Raw genomic sequence first — 17,810 nt, forward strand, 5'->3', positions numbered from 1 at the left:
GCGGACGCCTGTGGTCCCAGCTACACAGGAGGCTGAGGCAGGAGAATGGCATGAACCCGAGAGGTTGAGGTTTCAGTGAGCTAAGATTGCGCCACTGCACTCCAGCCTGGGTGACAGAGTGAGACTGTCTCAGGAAAAAAAAAAAAAAAAAAAAAAGGATATATATGTATATATACCACATCCACATACATAATAATAATTGTTGAGGTAAGGGAAGCACAGGGGAAGTTTAGAAATTTGGCCGGTGGCCCTCAGTCAGAACGTGGTAGTGACAGGATTAGAACTGAGATTGTCTGGATAAGGCTGACTGATGATATCACAGTCCTTCGTACAATAAATTTCTGTAGTGAATTATAAATGCTCTAGGACGGAGGTTCTTAACTTGGACCTCACAGGTTGGCTCCAGTGGGGTCGGATCGTGCCATTTACTGTTTGGCTTTCAGCACGTTGCTTATCCAAGCCTGCTTTTCGGTTGTGAAACAAGGATGACATAATAGAACCTGTCTCTTGCAGGGAGGTAGTTAGGATAAATGAACTTCAGCTGTCTCAGACCAAATGCACAGGATGCGCTCATTTAATCTCTTACTGTATTAGCTAGTTCGCAATTTGCTGAGCCCAGAACCATCCCCAAAATACACCAGTCAAGACGTTGGTAAGTTTGTCTGGTTTATTTGCAATCTGTAGAGATGATACCCCACGCACACTCCCATGCACACGCACACACATACTTCATCCACCTGAATTTGCCCGACAAACTCTCCTCTGAGTCATAGGGACAAAGCCATACTTGGCAGTCCTCACGTTACTGGTTACATTAGATTTGGTCTTTCAGAAGGAAGACAGTTGAAGTCCCAAGAAGCTGAGCCCTTACCCAGAGAAGTAAGAGTCCTAGAACCAAGAGCCACAACCTGAAATATGTGCAGACAGCCCCCGCCCTCCTTCCAGGGACCCCTCTTGAGACCCTCTCCTCCCAGGAGTTGAGTTCCAAGAAATGAAGGGACTGATGGGGTTTCCCAGGACACACGAGCCCCCACCCCCATTCAATGAGAAAACCCTCTCTTCAGCCATTTCCAGAAGCTGGGGCCGAACCTCCTTGCTCTCCTCCCTTAAGGAGACTTCCTGCAGTCTTGTAGAATTGTGGAACTTACTGAAATACGCCTGATTGGTTCTGCCTTCCTCTCTGAGTGAGGAACAGGAACACTGAATATGATGGGTAGTCAAGGAAGGCTTTATCTTCCTCAAAGGTCCCAGCCTGTCCCAGAGAGGAGAGGTGGTGAGGACAGGCAGTTGCTAATCTAATGATCTTGGAGGGGGAAAAAAAAGGGGGGGGGGGGGGGATAGCAGTAGGATTTTCCATTTACAAGGAGGAATGTTTTGCTGGGGTTTAAACTTCAACTAGGCCTGTGTGCATTTGAAGCAAATCCTTGAGCTCAAGATCAGCCAGTCGTGGCCAAATAACCTCATTCCTGAACTGGTTGAAACCAGTGGGTTAACCCAACCTGGCCATTTCCTCATGCCTTACCTACTTTCCTCCCTCAATCTACTATCAGAGGTGACTAAGGAGCCGCAGGGAACCCACATTGGTTCCAACCACCAAGAGCTCCCAGTCCTGTCCACTTAAGGTGTTGCAAAGGCTCTGCCAAGACTCTCCCCCAGTCCTGGGCCCAGCTAGGCCCCCCAGGACTGCAGGGAAGTCACCCCATACCTCCCTCTCCCTAACATTTATCTCATTATCATTGTCTGGGTCTCACTTTCCTGTTGGACTCTAAGTTCCATGAATCTGTCCATTTCATTATTGGATTCTTAACTGTTGGCCTACAGCAGGTGCTTAATAAATATGTTCAGTAAATAACTGTGTCTAAGTCCTGAGCAGGTAGGGTAAGAGACTTCAGAACACAGCTGGGGTTAAGGCTGAACTCCCTGATCAGCCAGGATGGGGCTGACTTTGACACCTTCCTGCATGATTTACAAGAGGCAGATTCAGAGGCCTGGTCTTTGCCAAAGCCTGATGCTGACTTGGAGGCACGGGGGAGGGCGAATTCTGGACCAGGGTCTTCAGAGCAAGTGAAACCCTCTCCAAGTGCTGACCTAGGAGGTTGCCCCTTCCCAGCTCTTCCCTGTTCTCATAACTAACTAGGCAGCCCACACTGGAGACGAGGTGTAGGCAGGGTCCCTGAACATCTGGGCCCCAGTCCAGGGCACCTCCCTCTGGAGATAAGCCTGACCTTGGGCAAGGCACTTAGCCCTGTGGGGCACCAGTCTCCTTACCTGTGAAGTGAGAAGACTGGCCCAGCTACCCTCCAGGGTGCATTAGGGCTCTAAAATCCTGTGAGTCCATAAGAAAGGACACCAGTGACCCCAGTCCAGTTCCCAAGCTCAAGGTTCTGAGAGGTCTGGGGAGAGATGAATTAGACAGTGGATACTACACACGTCAGGACAACATGGGAGGACGTAAAGCTTATAATAGGAGGTCAATAAATATCTGGTGAATGAGTAAATGAATGAATGATGTGAGTAGGGTAGGAAGACAAATGAAGGAAGTAGAGTCAGGTTTCAAGCAGATTGGGGTCAGAAAAGCAACCTTGTATTGCTCAGTCTTGGCTTACCAGTGCTACTGACTTTGCCGTGACCATTTTACTCCTCATTCTCCCATCCTGGTCCCCTCAGTATCCTCCCTAAAAGGTGGAACGGCACTGAGCTGATCTTTCCCCCCAAAACCCCTGGCCTCACTTCTACCTCCGAAGCCCTTTGCTGACCCAGTAAGGGACAGTAGGGCTGCACACTGCTTCTCAGCCACATGCAAAGGTGTGGCCAGAGAGCAAGACCAGAGGGTTCCTTCTGGTACCTTCTTGAAGGGCTCACATTGCCAAGCTCCTTTCCTTCCCACCTTCTGTCACATCATTAAGGATGAGAAGAGGTATGAAATGAGTGGGGATCAGCTGGGGCAGCTGGGCCATGAGTGGCTGTGTCCTGGGTGACCCCAGAGCCCTGGAACCATGGCACTGTCCAAGGAAACCCGAAAGAGGCCCTGCAGCCTTGTCCCTACTCCAAGATCTTCTCAAAGTGGCCTGGGGTCCTCATCAGATCTAGGTCAGTGAGCCTGAACTTGGCTTGGAGACTTTCTGGAAGGATGGACAGTGCCAGTTCCAAGAGTGGGGAACACAGGCTAGCAGGCTCCCTGCCCCCTCTAGTTTTTGGTTTGATGTCAGCCCTTCTGCACAGGGAGCAGGGAAGAAGAGAGGGAGGGGACCCAAGGCTCAGGATTTCCTGACCCAGAGCCCCTTTAAGGCAGATAATTTGTGCTTTACAAAGACATCGATGAAAACACAAACAAACCCTCAATGACCAAACAAATGAGAGAGAGAGAGATCACAGTGTGTCAAAAAGGGCAGCAAGATCGGGAGGGAGGAGTGGGGCGGGAAGGCTGGGGAGTCCAGGCGGGGTCCTCAGGGCAGGCTAGCAATGTCTCTTTCTGGAGGGGGGCCAACTGGCTTGGGGCTGCTCTCGTTGGCTTTTCCTTCAAACATCATGACTCTGGTTTGGAGATGGAGAAAATAAAAAAAGAAAGAAAAACAAGATTAGGATCCTTCCCTCATCCAGGGAGAGATCATCCCAGCCTCCTGTCAGCAGAGTCCTCGACAGAATTTAAATCTGTTCTCCGGTGGGATCCTTGCAGAAGCCCAAGACGGCAGCTCCAAGGAAGGGGCTGCTAGTCCCATTTTACAGAGGAGAAAATGGAGGCGCAAAGTGGTGATGTGACTCCTCAGAACCACACAGGCGGTCCAGGACGGAGGCTGGGTACAACTCCAGGCTTCTGACTTCTAGGCCACGTCCTTCCCTTAACCACGCTGCCTGGAGGAGGCTGAGCCAGGCTGGGCCACGCCACTGTGCAAAGATCTTCCAAAACCTGCCCACTGCTCTGAGAGTGGTGTCTGGGGAGTAGACGGTAGGGGCTCAGAGTATAACCTCCAGGGCAACCGCCTGGATTCAAATGCCAGCCCTGCTATTTCCCAGCTGGGTGGTTCAAGCAAGACACTTGACCTCTCTGATCCTCGGCGTTTCTCCCTGGAAGTGGGGGTGCTAGAAGATCTGGCCAGATTGGACCGTGGGCTCATGGGCCAGGTACTCAGTCTCCTTGGGCCTCAACAAGCTCCTTTGTAAAATGAGACAGGCATATTTTACATTCGTACTTTTAAAAAAGTGAATCGTACTTCATAAAAGCCAAGTGAGTGTTATTTTCTGTTTTCTTTTTTTTTTTTTTTGAGACAGAGTTTCGCTCTTGTCGCTCAGGCTGGAGTGCAATGGTGTGATCTCTGCTCACTGCAACCTCTGCCTCCTAGGTTCAAGAGATTCTCCTGCCTCAGCCTCCCGAGTAGCTGGGATTACAGGCGTGAGCCACCACACCCAGCTAATTTTTGTATTTTCAGTAGAGACAGGGTTTCACCATGTTGACCAGGCTGGTCTCGAACTCCTGACCTCACGTGATCCACCTGTCTCAGCCTCCCAAAGTGTTGGGATTAAAGGCGTGAGAAACCACGCATGGCAGAGTGTTATTTTCAGCTGTGACAAATGACGATGAGACTGTGCAGGGCAATGCTCTAACGCTCTTCGTTGGGGAAACACCCACAGTGTGCTACCATGTAGTAGGTGTTTGCCATCAGCCACACACTAGGCTGGACTCTTGAAGTGTCATTTCATTAGCCCTTGGGACATCACAGAAGACATGATTGTCACCCCTGTTTTATAGACAAAGAAACTGAGACTTGTAGACCTAAGGTTACTTGCCCAGAGTCATTTTGGTAGCAAGTAATAGCATCAAGATGCAAACCCTAACTCCCTTTGGGGCCAATTTTTGACTCTATTTTATGCTTACAACAACCCTGTGGGGGCAGTGGAGGTGCTTTACCAATGGGGAAACTGCAGGCGTGGTGGCTCACGCCTGTAATCCTGCACTTTGGGAGGCTGAGGCAGGGCTGATCACTTGAAGTCAGGAGTTTGAGATGAACCTGGCCAACATGGTGAAACCCTATTTCTACTAAAAATACAAAAATTAGTTGGGTGTGGTGGAGCACACCTGTAATCCCAGACACTCGGGAGGCTGAAGCGGAAGAATGGCTTGAGCCCAGGAGGCGGAGGTTGCAGTGAGCTGAGATCATGTCACTGCACTCCAGCCTGGGTGACAGAGCAAGAGCTAAAAAAAAAAAAAAAAGAGGAAACTGAGACTCGGAAAGTTTCGACAGATTTATCACCATTATCACCATCACCACCACCACCACCATCATCACCATCATCATCATCACAGTTGCCACTTACTGAGTGCTGATTCTGCCTGACTCTGCTACAACCTAATTTCCCCTGCAGGGTACATATTAATATGACCATTTGGGCTGGGCGTGGTGGCTCACGCCTATAATCCTAACATTTTGGGAGGCTGAGGCTGGCAGATCACCTGAGGTCAGGGGTTCGAGACCAGCCTGGCCAACATGGCAAAACCCTGTCTCTACTAAAAATACAAAAATTAGCCAAGCATAGCTTGGCTGTAATCTCAGCCAAGATTGCACGCCTGTAATCTCAGCTACTAGGGAGGCTGAGGCAGAAGAATAGCTTGAACCCAGGAGGCGGAGGTTGCAGTGAGCCAAGATCACGCCACTGCACTCCAACCTGGGCGATAGAGTGAGACTCCATCTCAAAAAAAAAAAAAAATTGACAGATAAGGAAATAAGGATCAGGGAAAGTAAGTACCTTGTCCAGCAGGTCACATAATGAGTCACCTACTAGCTGGGGAATGGCCGGGGTGCCCAAAGCCACGGGCCTCTCTGCACAGAATGATTTTACCTTCAGAGGTCCCGGGGAAGGATGAGGTACTCACAGCTTGAGGACAGCCGACCGTTTCCCCAGCATCATGTTCACAAAATCTCGGTAGGAGATGGTGTCACTGACCCCTCCTGTCACCTCCGAGATCATCTTCTTCATCTCCAGGTGGGTCTTGGGGACACCAAGCTTCTCCATCATCCTCTTTAAAGACATCAGGTCTGCCAGAAGAAAAGCATATCTGTTAAGTGGAGATGGGCCTCTGGGGCTTAGTGGGGAAGCTGGGAAAGCTCCACCAGGTATTCCATGCCTAGAAGCTTGGCGTCTGCACTCCTCCTCTAGGGAGGAGGAGCCCATCACATCCTCCCTGCTCTCTTCCGAGGCAGTATGACTAGTGGTTAGCGACCTGGGCCTCTAGAGTCAGATGGGCTTACACTGGAATTGAGCTCTGCTATTCCTGTGTCTGGGATCTGGGGCACACTGCTTAACCTCTCTGAACTCTTGCTCCCACCAATGGTGGAACGGGTGGATGGTATTATTCAGGGATAGTCGTGAGGGAAGCACCGGCCCAGAGCACTTTCTTCACACCATGACTGTAGGCTTGCTATTTCCTGCAGTTAGGGCAGGCCGGGTGCCCACTCTCCTGCTGCCTGGGGAGTTACGCCCAGTGTGGCAGGGTCAGGGAGTCAGGCATTGAAAGTCACTCTGCTGGGTGCTGAGTGGCAGGTGGCTTCTCCCCACATGCCACTCCTGTCCTGCTGTCCTAGGGCTCCGCCCCAGCTGGAAGGGAGAGGACGCCAAAAATATCCCACAGAGCAGGAAAACCAACAAAAGAACAAAATTCAAGAAAAACAAGGGAGGTCCCAGAATGTCACTCCAGTCCAAGGCGGTGCTGTCTCTGACCGCCCAGCTCCCACCAAAATCTGAGGCAATTTCCTTTGGATTGTTCTTCAGTGAACAATGGGTCAGCAAAGGATGGCAGGAGAGGGCTGTGGTGGGGGCCATGGGCCATGGTGCGGCCAATGCTCCTCCTGGCAGGGCGGGCGGGACTGGGGCCAGGCCCAAAGGTGCCAGAATGTCCAGGCATTCAGAGAGATCTGGGCAGCCTTCTCCAGGAAAGGGGAAAGGGGCTGCACACGCACTGTCAGACTCTGAAGTTGGCAGGACCTTTCTCGGGCAGTTGGGCAAGATGCTTCAAAAGCCTTTGACCCAGTGTCCTCTTCCTGAGATTTCCTCTACAGAAATAACCAGGGAGGTGAACAAGCACTCATGTACAAAGAGGTTCTTTACAGGATTATCAATAATAGTTAAAATTGGAAGGCATCCAAATGGTCCACACAAAGGCATCGGCTAAACAAATTAGAATCCATTCCTACAATGCAGCCATTAACTATATTTCAAAAGAAAATCAGCTGGCGCCGTGGCTCACGCCTGTAATCCCAGCACTTTTGGAGGCCAAGGCAGGCAGATCACTTGAGGCCAGGAGTATGAGACCAGCTTGGCCAGCATGGTGAAACCCCATCTCTACTAAAAATACAAAAATTAGCCGGGCGTGGTGGCACGTGCCTGTAATCTCAGCTACTTGGGAGGTTGAGGCAGGAGAATCACTTGAATCTGGGAGGCAGAGGTTGCAGTGAGCCAAGATTGCGCCACTGCACTCCAGCCTGGGCAACAGAATGAGACTGTCTCAAAAAAAAAAAAAAAAAAAAAAAAAGAAAGAAAAGGAAAAAAAAGAAAAATCAATAATAAATCAAAACACTCACCATTGTTTTATTTTACTTATTTTTTCTGGCCAGGCTGACCACTAGAAAGTTATTATTTTTGAGGAGGCTCAAAAATGGTATAAAACAGCTTTTGTGATTAGAATAAAGAGTGGAAGGCTAGAAACGGAAATGTCTGCAGCAGCTACTTCTGGAAGGTGGGGTTGTGGGTGATGTATTTTTGTCTTTGTGCTTTATTGTGTTTCCCCAATTTTTTTTAATGATGAAAATGTGTTTATTTGATAAGCCAAAACCTTTTTTTTTTTTTTTTTTTTTTGAGATGAAGTCTTCCTCTTGTCCCCTAGGCTGGAGTGCAATGGTGCAATCTTGGCTCACTGCAACCTCCACCTCCTGGGTTGAAGCGATTCTCCTGTCTCAGCCTCCCGAGTAGCTGGGACTACAAGTGTCTACCACCACGCCCAGTTAATTTTTGTATTTTTAGTAGAGATGGGGTTTCACCATGTTGCCCAGGCTGGTCTCGAACCCCTGATCTCAGGTGATCCGCCCACCTCAGCCTCCCAAAGTGCTGGGATTATAGGCACGAGTCACCGTGCCCAGCCAAATTTTCTTTCTAAAGAAAAAAAAAAAATGATCAAAATATTCCAAAGGGAGAAGGAAAGAGAGAGGACAGAGGAAGAGGAATAGAAATGCCGGTGGCAGCATCAATCCGAGGTGCAGGGTGAAATGGAAAAGGGGGAAACTGTTGAGAAACCAAAGCCTGGGCCCTGGTTCACTGCCAGTGTCCCACGCAAGCAAGTCATTTCACCCCCTTTTTTTTTTTTTTTTGAGATGGAGTCTCACTCTGTCACCCAGGCTGGTGTGTAGTGGCACGATCTTGGCTCATTGCAACCTCTACCTCCTGGGTTCAAGCAATTCTCCTGCCTCAGCCTCCCGAGTAGCTGGGATTACAGGCACCCGCCACCACGCCCAGATTATTTTTGTATTTTTAGTAGAAATGGGGTTTCATCACATTGGCCAGGCTGGTCTCGAACTCCTGACCTCAGGCAATCCCCATGCCTCGGCCTCCCAAAGTGCTGGGATTACAGGCGTGAGCCACCGTGTCCGGCCCATTTCACCTGAGTCTTGCTTTCCTCATCTGTAAAATGGGGATAATTAAACCAGCCTTAACCACTTCTTTGCTGGTAAGGTCCAGGTATGGTCTCCTACCAGAACGTAAGTGCCAGTACCTGCACAGCAGGATGCAATAAGGAGAGAATCAACGTGTATAAAAGCACCTTGCCAACTGCCGAATGACATACAATGGAAGGACAGACTTCGGGGCCACTGAAAGGCCAGCCAGGGGGCCCAGGGCCTGTCCACCCTGAGTGTCTCCAGGCCTGGGCAGGTGTGGCACCCTCTGTCCTGAGTCCCCACAGCACCTGGGGTGGGAGGCTGAGGTGTGGGTGGGGAGGGAAGCAGTAGGGGATGAAAGGGTCTGGAGGAGTCTAAGGGCGGCGGCAACAGGGCAGAAGGCAAGGGGCTGGGGCTGGCTCAGCTGCAGCATATTCACCAGCCTTCCGGACTGCCCCGTGCCTCTTACCCGCATAGAGGGTCCCTCAAGCCCTCTACCCATCTAACGCCCTCCTCCCTAAACACACTCAAGGCCTCACTCACCAATCTCGCCTTCATTGTTCAGGTCAAACTCCATGTACTTCTCTGGAAATCACAGAGCAAAAACTAGCATTAGTTTGGAAGCAGCATCTCCCTGCGGGGACCCAGTAGCTCCCTTGTGGGCAAATGACCGTGTCCTCGGGAGTCCAAACCACCCCCCGCACCCTACCAAGGGTCTTGACCAGAGTTCCCCATCTGCTGAGCCATGGCCTCTGGAGAAAGAGCTCATCCTGCCTGGACCACTCTCCTAGAGGTGCCACAAGGGAAAGATGGCTGGGAGCCACTCTGACCCTCTTGCCAGGAGGGCAGCTACTTCCTCCCAGGTCCCCAGCAGCATGGACCAGCTGCATCTGAGTTAGTAGCAAAGTGACTAGATCTGATTCCCTGCCGGGATTCTGGCTGTTGGGTGTGGAAGGACAGGGTTGGGGGCAGACATGGGTGTGCTTTTCAGTGTCCTAGGCAGTTCTGATGGGCAACCAGGTGTGGGAACCAGTGATTCAGGGGGTCCTGTGCTTCTGAAACCAGAAGAAAGGCCTGCCCTAGCCCACAAAGTGGACATATGGTTTCCTGGGGTACACAGACCGTCACCCCAAACCTCATGCCCAGACTGAGTTATGCTTCCCTGATCAAGGAGTCCAGGAAAACTTTTGGCAGTGAGGGAGGATGCTCAGAGCAGTGGGCTTGGTATGTTCTGATGGGGGCAGTGTGTCAAACGAGCGTGGGGCCTCTGCAGGTCACCCCTGCCCCGGCAGAGTGAGGCCCTCACGGTCCATCCTGCCCCACAATCAGCCAGCAGAGAAAGCAGAGGCTCTTCCGCAGGCTGTGCTGCCCCCACCCACTCCCTGCCTGCTCCAGCCCACTGCCCCTCTGCCCGGAATGTTCTCCCAAGTATTCTCACCGCCCTCCCTCATGGCTTCAGGGCTCCCCACCCTTTCTTTTTCTTCTTTTTTGTTTTTTTATTTATTTATTTTTGAGAAGGAGACTTGCTCCGTCTCACTTCCTCACCCAAGTTGAAGTGCAGTGGTGTGATCTCAGGGGATACACAGCTACACAGCTCACCTAGAGCAGAGTTGGGACTTGAACCCATGTTAGTCTGGCTCTAAAGCCCCTGTTCTTAACCATTATGCCTTTTTTTTTTTTTTTTTTGAAATGGAGTCTCACTCTGTCACCAAGGCTGGAGTGCAATGGCTCAATCTCAGCTCACTGCAACCTCCGCCTCCTGGGTTCAAGCAATCCTCCTGCTTCAGCCTCCCGAGTAGCTGGGATTACAGGCACCCGCCACCACACACAGTTAATTTTTGTATTTTTAATAGAGATTGGGTTTCGCCGTGTTGGCTAGGCTGGTCTTGGACTCCTGACCTCAGGTGATCCACCCGCCTCAGCCTCCCAAAGTGCTGGGATTACAGGTGTGAGCCAGCATGCCCCACCCTTTCTAAATTGCACCCCCTCCCCACCTCTTAGCACTCCTGTCCTCCCTCACTCATTTCTCACCAAAGCACCTACCACAATCTGCCCACCTTGTATTTCCCAGCTCTCTGTTTAGCCTCCCACCACCTCTCTCACACCGCCCCCTGGCTAGAACACAGGCTCTCGGGGTGCGGGCTGCCTTGTACATTCACCATGGTGCCCCCAGCCTGGAATGGCCCTGGCACATGTACAGGTGCTCATTTGGAGAGCAAATGAGTGAATGATGAAAATTCCTGTCCGGCCCAACATCCCAGTGAAGGCAAATAGAGAGGACACCAGAGCCCTGAGATCCCTCCCTCCTCCCAGAGCCACGCCTGGGGGTGGCCACACCGGTATGCAGAGAAGGGACTAGACTGCTCTCTTTTCACAGCTCTGCTACAGGTGGCTGGGACAGGGTGGGGTCAGGAGTGTCTTTTACTATTTCCCTTTTCTCTTCTTAATGTAAAAAGCATCATGGCATAACGGTTAAGGGCAGGGGTTTTAGAGCCAGACCGACATGAGTTCAAGTCCCAACTCTGCCCTAGGTGAGCTGTGTGTTCCCATGCCAACAACCCCGCCCTCGGAGCCCGAGTTTCTCCATCTGTACATTAACAAGCGAACCATCTCCCTCCAAGTCGATTGGGGTGATGTCGGGGGGCTCGCCACGCCGCATGAGAAGTGCTTCACACAGGCCAACATCCAACAAATGCCAGCTGTTATTAATATGATGAGCCCTAGACGCCCAGCCTAAGGACAACTGGAAGCGATTTCAGGAGCACTTGGCCAAGTTCTTTGCCCCGGAGCCGGAGGATGCTCACACTGCAAACACTTTGGAGGGGAATGCAACCTCCAGGATATTTTCCACGACAGCCCAGGGCTCCTGCGCCTAAGTGCCTCCCCTGGCAGGGAAGGTGGGTCTGCGCCCTCCCCTATGTGCCCGGCTCCTCTCCTTTCGAGGTGCTGGCTGGAAACCAAACGCCAGGGCCCCAAACAGAGGGACCTTTATGCTGCCCCTCTCCCCGCACCGGCTCCCAGGCCCTGCTTTCTTTTCATCCCGTGCTGCCGGGTTTCAATGGGCAGAAACTCTGCCCCCCTGCCCCACTGCTGCGACACAAACGTCCATTCTCCACGGGGGCTCCTGAGACACTCTGCTGGGGAGGGGGAGAGGCAAGGCTTGCTCACAAAGAGCTGATTGTGTGCGGGGCCCGGGAGTGGCGGGGCCCGGGAGTGACGGGGCCTGGGCTGCGGCGGACGGGAACCAGCCTGAGCCCCGTGGGCAGGGAGGGGAGAGAGGGGAGCAGGGCCAAGACGGGGCTGCAGGCGAGGGGTGACCGGGCCCACAGGGGCAGGGAGGCAGGTGGAGGGGCCTCCCCCAACCTTTCAGGGGGTCCCTGTCTCCAAGCCTGCCAGGAGGAAGGGCATTCTGGATGAAACAGGGCCATAGGCTAGTCCTGTGGGGCCAAGGGGTCCTGTGTGCAAGGGTGAGGGGCCAGCCCACCTCCCCCAGGAACGAATGCAGGGCAGCCAGCCCCAGCTTACCTTTGAAGGCTGTGAGCTTTTCTGGAAGGTTCTCTTCATCACTGTACTTCTGGTCACAGAGAAACTCCTACAGAGGTGAGAGGACAGTGCTGAACAAGGGGTGGGGGACAGAAGTCACCCACATGTGGGCCCACTGTCCAGGTGCCTTCCCTCCTGTCGGGTAGCCAGGTGCAACCAGGCCCAGTTTGTCCCATGTTCACCCCGGCTTCCTGTCGCCCCTTGGAGGCAGATCTGCACCGTCCGCCCTGTAGACAGGAAGTTTGCCCAGCAGCCTGGAGAGGCCCCACAGGGTTCGCTAAGGGTGACTAAGCCCTCCAGCCAGCAGCCACATTACCAATGCTGGGACCCGTGCCCCTTTCCCAAGGACACCCCAGATTCAGATCCGTGAAGCTGTGAGCTCCGAAGACAAGCCCCTGGTTCCGTCATTAACTTCTTAGGAATGTGATCCTGAACTCATTCATTCCTCCCTGCACTTTTTTTTTTTAAGAAGTCTCGCTCTTGCCCCCAGGCTGGAATGCAATGGCGCAATCTCAGCTCACTGCAACCTCCACCTCCTGGGCTCAAGCGATTCTCCTGCCTCAGCCTCCCCAGTAGCTGGGATGACAGGCGCCCGCCACCATGCCCAGTATTTTTAGTAGAGACAGGGTTTCACCATGTTGGCCAGGCTGGTCTCGAACTCCTGACCTCAGCTGATCCACCCGCCTCAGACTCCCAAAGTGCTGGGATTACAGGCGTGAACAACCATGCCCGGCCCTCCCTGCACTTCTATTGCCTTATAGTAGGTGGTTCATGCCTGTAATCCCAGCATTTTTGGAGGCTGAGGTGTGCCGATCACCTGAGGTCAGGAGCTTGAGACCAGCCTGGCCAACACAGTGAAACCCCATCTCTACAAAAATACAAAAATTAGCTGGGCATGGTGGTGGGCACCTGTAATTCCAGCTACTTGGGAGGCTGAGGCAGGAGAATTGCTTAAACCTGGGAGGTGGAGGTTGCAGTGAGCTGAGATCATGCCACTGTACTCTAGCCTGGGTGACAGAGCGAGACTCCGTCTAAAAAAAAAAAAACAAAGAAAAAAGAAATCCAGTGAGTGTGTTTATTCATCATCTCTGCTCTAACGGGAAAATGACTGTAAACTTACCTCTCAACTGTTTCCTTGTCTGTAAAATGGGGGTTTTGATCTCTGGCCTGCCTTCCCTTCAGATGCTTGGAGAGACTCAAATGAGTCCTTTCCGAACCAGATGGGCGGGGTGGGGAGGACTGGACACTAACACAGGCCTCCAGGGTGAAGTCCTTACCTATGTGATCTCTTCACAGCTCCTAGGAGTCCCAAGAAGGAGCTATTATGATTATTATTTTGAAACAGGGTCTTGCTCTGTCATCCAGGCTGGAATGCAGTGATAAGATCTCAGCTCACTGCAACCTCCGCCTCCCGAGCTCAAGTGATCCTCCCACCTCAGCCTCCTGAGTAGCTGGGACTACAGATGCCTGCCACTACGCCTGGCTTATTTTGTATTTTTTTGCAGAGACAGAGTTTCACTATGTTGCCCAGCCTTGTCCCAAACTCCTGGACTCAAGTGATCTGCCCGCCTCGGCCTCCCAAAGTGCTGGGATTACAGGCATGAGCCACCGCGCCTGGCCAGTGGACATTCCATTCTTCATCACTGAGCTGACCGGACATGGACATTGCTCCTCCATCCATTCATTCACTCATTCATTCACTCTTTCAACATTCTTGGAGGACACAGGAATGCACTGTGCTAGGCATCAAGGGAGCAGAGGAGACCATGGTGAATATGATAAGGTCCTTAACCTGAAAGTACAGAAAGCTGGTGTTTCAAATGATGTGCAATGTCACCCACATTAATCATGTGATCTATTTCCTACTACATGATGGCCAAGTCTGTTCTTACATATCTCTTAGGACAGAGAACTCACCACCTTCCTAGTCTATTGTTGCAAACACCTAAGAGGCTTCAAGTAGAATAGAGGATGACAAGAACTGACTGACTATAAAGCAATCTGGGTTTGGATCTCAGTCTCCCTTTTTACTATGAAATAGGCCCAATAGTACCCACTCCTTGGGCACTGGACTCACAGGTCAGCTCTCAATGAGCAACAGATAAGATTATGAGTATGAAGCAGAACATGGCCTCTTCTATGGCTCAAATTTCTCCACATTAACTCAGCACCCCTTGACCATAGGAGAAACATACCTGAAAACAGGGCTTCCCTCACTGGGTTGGGAGAGGGGTCTGGCTGTTCTCTAGCTTTTGGTAAAACATTGGCTGTGGCAGACACTATCTCACTAAATCCTCACAGTCACTATTATTCCCATTTTACAAGTTAAAACATCAGGACTAGAGAGGTTAAATACCACGTCTAAAGTCCATAGACAGGCTGGGCGCGGTGACTCACACCTGTAATCCCAACACTTTGGGAGACCGAGGCGGGCGAATCACTTGAGGTCAGGAGTTTGAGACCAGCCTGGCCAACACAGTGAAACCCTATCTCTACTAAAAGTACAAAAATTAGCTGGGTGTGAGGGTGCACACCTGTAATCCCAGCTACTTGGGAGGCTGAGGCAAGAGAATCACTTGAACCTGGGAAGTGTAGGTTGCAGGGAGCCAAGATTGTGCCACTGCACTCCAGCCTAGGCCGGACTCCATCTCAAAAAAAAAAAAAAAAAAAAGGTTCATGGACAGCTAGGGAAGGTTGGTTTCGAGCCTGGGTCTACCTGACTCCAGGACCTGTGTCCTCCTGCACCTGGGCAGAGGGCAGTCCCAGGGCCTATGGGGTCTTGCTGGCTTGGCCACAACCTCACTCCAGGTCTCACTGCCACGCACTGGCTGTAGCCCTGCCTCCACTTAGCTGATGCTGGATCCTCCTCCTAGTTGGCTCTGTCGCGGACTTCCTTTCCTCTTGGCTCCCTCTCGTAGCTCTTCAGCACTGCTCCCTCACCCCATCCTCTGCCCAAAAGGAGGACAATTAACTTTTGTCTGTGACCGTGAGCAAACCAGGCACCTCCCAGGGTCCCAGATCCCGTATCTGTCCAGTGGAAGGACATATTAGATCAGTGATTCCCAGGCTTTGGGGTCATGCAGACAAGAAACATTTTTAAAGGAGGGGCGCACTAATATAGGAGTGCCAAGTTTTTATTTTGCCAAGTAAAGACTTTTTACACAATGACCATTGACTGTTGCCATGAGTTCAGAAAAGAACGTTTCATAAAAGTAGGAAGTTCTCTGTCTCTGAATGTTTAAATGGAATCCATTTAGCCTAGGTCCAACTCACCACAGTGACCGTGCACTCCCTTCACTTTACCAAGAACTAGAGAAACTTCCTGGGGAGGTACAAGAGCACCAACATCTGGGAACCTCTGGGGAGAGATTTGGAGGGCCTGTCCCAGTTCCTGGGCTCTGGTTGACCAGAAATCCTGCCTCAGCCTGGACCGACCAGCCCCAGAGATCCAGTTTTACTTGGGCCCCTCTGTAGGTGGATGGGTTCAAGTCAAGGACACGGTCCCTGGCCTTAGAGACAAACTGCACACAATCAGACACAGACCAACCAGGCAGGGATGAAGAGCAAGGCCACGTGCACAGCATGAATGGGAAGAGTGCCCTGGGTTGCACCCTGCACTAGCTGTGCCTCCTTCCTGGAGCCCACAGATCTGCGTGGTTCTTTCCCTCACCTCCTTCAAGGAGCCCACAGATCTGCGTGGTTCTCTCCCTCACCTCCTTCAAGCCTTTGCTCAATGTCACCTTCTCTTTTTTTTGCTTTGTTTTTGTTTTTTGAGACGGAGTCGCACTCTGTCGCCAGGCTGGAGTGCAGTGGCGCGATCTCGGCTCACTGCAACTTCCGCCTTCCGAGTTCAAGCAATTCTCCTGCCTCAGCCTCCTGACTACGTGCGCACCGACACGTCCAGGTAATTTTTTTTTTTTTTTTTTGAGACAGAGTCTTGCTCTGTCTCCCAGACTGGAGTGCAGTGGCCAGATCTCAGCTCACTGCAAGCTCCTCCTCCCGGGTTTACACCATTCTCCTGCCTCAGCCTCCCGAGTATCTGGGACTACAGGTGCCCGCCACCTCGCCCGGCTAGTTTTTTGTATTTTTTAGTAGAGACGGGGTTTCACCATATTAGCCAGGATGGTCTCGATCTCCTGACCTCGTGATCCGCCTGTCTCGGCCTCCCAAAGTGCTGGGATTACAGGTTTGAGCCACCGCGCCTGGCTGGTAATTTTTGTTTTATAGAGATGTGGTTTCACCATATTGGGCAGACCGGTCTCAAATTCCTGATCTCGGGTGATCCGACTGCCTCAGCCTCCCAAAGTCCTGGGGTCACAGGTGTGAGGCACCACACCCAGCCTCAATGTCACCTTCTCAATTCATTCTTTTTTGTTAGCATGATCACGGTTCACTGCAGCCTCGACTTGCCTGGGCTCAAACGATCCTCCCACCTCAGCCCTCCAGAGTAGCTGGGACTACAGGTGTACGCCACCACACCTGGCTAATTTTTGTATTTTTTGTAGAGATGGGGTCTCCCTCTGTTGCCCAGGCTGGTCTTAAACTTCTGGGCTCAAGCGACCTGCCTGCCTCGGCCTCCCAAAGTGCTGGGATTATAGGCGTAAGCGACCATGTCCAGCTCTGTCCACCCTGTTTTATACTGCTCCCTGCCCGCTGTAGCTGCCCCGACTTCCAGTCCACCTTATCCTGCTCCGTGGGATGGACCACCTCTAAACATGATTTCCACTGCCACTGCTCACTAAGGTTACTACACACTCTCTGCCTCCCCTGCTAGAATGTAGGTTCCGCATAGCAGATGCTCAATAAACCTGTGCAGGATGAGTGAAGGAGTTGAAACTCAGATTAACTAACTCGCCCAAAACAGCAGAGCCAGCGAGTGGCTGCACTGGGAATGAAATCCTCTGTAGTTGGGGCTCCCTCCCTGGACAGTACTGAGGAGGAAGTGGGTATCAGGAGGCAGCTGGGAGGAGGCAGGGCCCCAGCCACAGGTTTAGCGTCAAAGTGCCCAGCATACAGTAGACACTCAATAAACATCTGTTGAGGAGCCCGAGGAGGGAGGATCACTTGAGGCCAGAAGTTTGAAGTCAGCCTGGGCAACATAGGGAGATCCCATCTCTACAAAAAATAAAAAATTAGCTGGGCATGGTGGCGCATGCCTGTAGTCCCAGTTACTTGGGAGGCTGAGGCTGGAGGATCACTTGAACCCAGGAGTTGAAGGCTGCCATGAGCTTTGATTGCACCACTGCACTCCAGCCAGACTCCGTCTCTAAAACAAAACAAACAACAACAACAACAACAACAAAAAACATCTCTTGAATGAATGGAAAGGCCTGCCATTCAGTCCAGAGTTACTTTCTCCATCCTTACCCCTGCAACAATCAGGCAGCTTTGCAAAAGCGTGTGCCCATGTGTGATAGAGACTGGAGGGGCTTTGGGTCTGGACTCCTATTTTTCCTTAGAGCCAGAAATGACAAATGCAGCATGGCATGGTGGTTCACACCTGTAATCGTAGCACTTTGGGAGGCACAGGCGGGCAGATTACCTGAGGTCAGGAGTTCGAGACCAGCCTAGCCAACACGGAGAAGCCCCGTCTCTACTAAAAACCATACCTGTAATCCCAGCACT

General features: G+C 51.8%; 1 protein-coding gene across 1 annotated transcript in view; it reads right to left on the minus strand.

Moving 5' to 3' along the window:
• Positions 1 to 653: 653 nt before the first annotated feature.
• AIF1L (allograft inflammatory factor 1 like) overlaps positions 654 to 17,810 on the minus strand; it is a 26,332-nt gene continuing 9,175 nt past the window's right edge. Inside the window, exons 3-6 of the mRNA XM_023216932.2 lie at positions 12,168 to 12,234; positions 9,186 to 9,227; positions 5,870 to 6,032; positions 654 to 3,534 (exon numbers count right to left, since the gene is read on the minus strand). Coding sequence (XP_023072700.1) covers positions 3,447 to 3,534; positions 5,870 to 6,032; positions 9,186 to 9,227; positions 12,168 to 12,234 — 360 coding nt within the window. The 3' untranslated portion in view covers positions 654 to 3,446. The remainder of the gene's footprint in view (positions 3,535 to 5,869; positions 6,033 to 9,185; positions 9,228 to 12,167; positions 12,235 to 17,810) is intronic.

The sequence above is a fragment of the Piliocolobus tephrosceles genome, chromosome 14 (genome assembly GCF_002776525.5).
Source record: "Piliocolobus tephrosceles isolate RC106 chromosome 14, ASM277652v3, whole genome shotgun sequence".
Classification (NCBI taxonomy): domain Eukaryota; kingdom Metazoa; phylum Chordata; class Mammalia; order Primates; family Cercopithecidae; genus Piliocolobus; species Piliocolobus tephrosceles.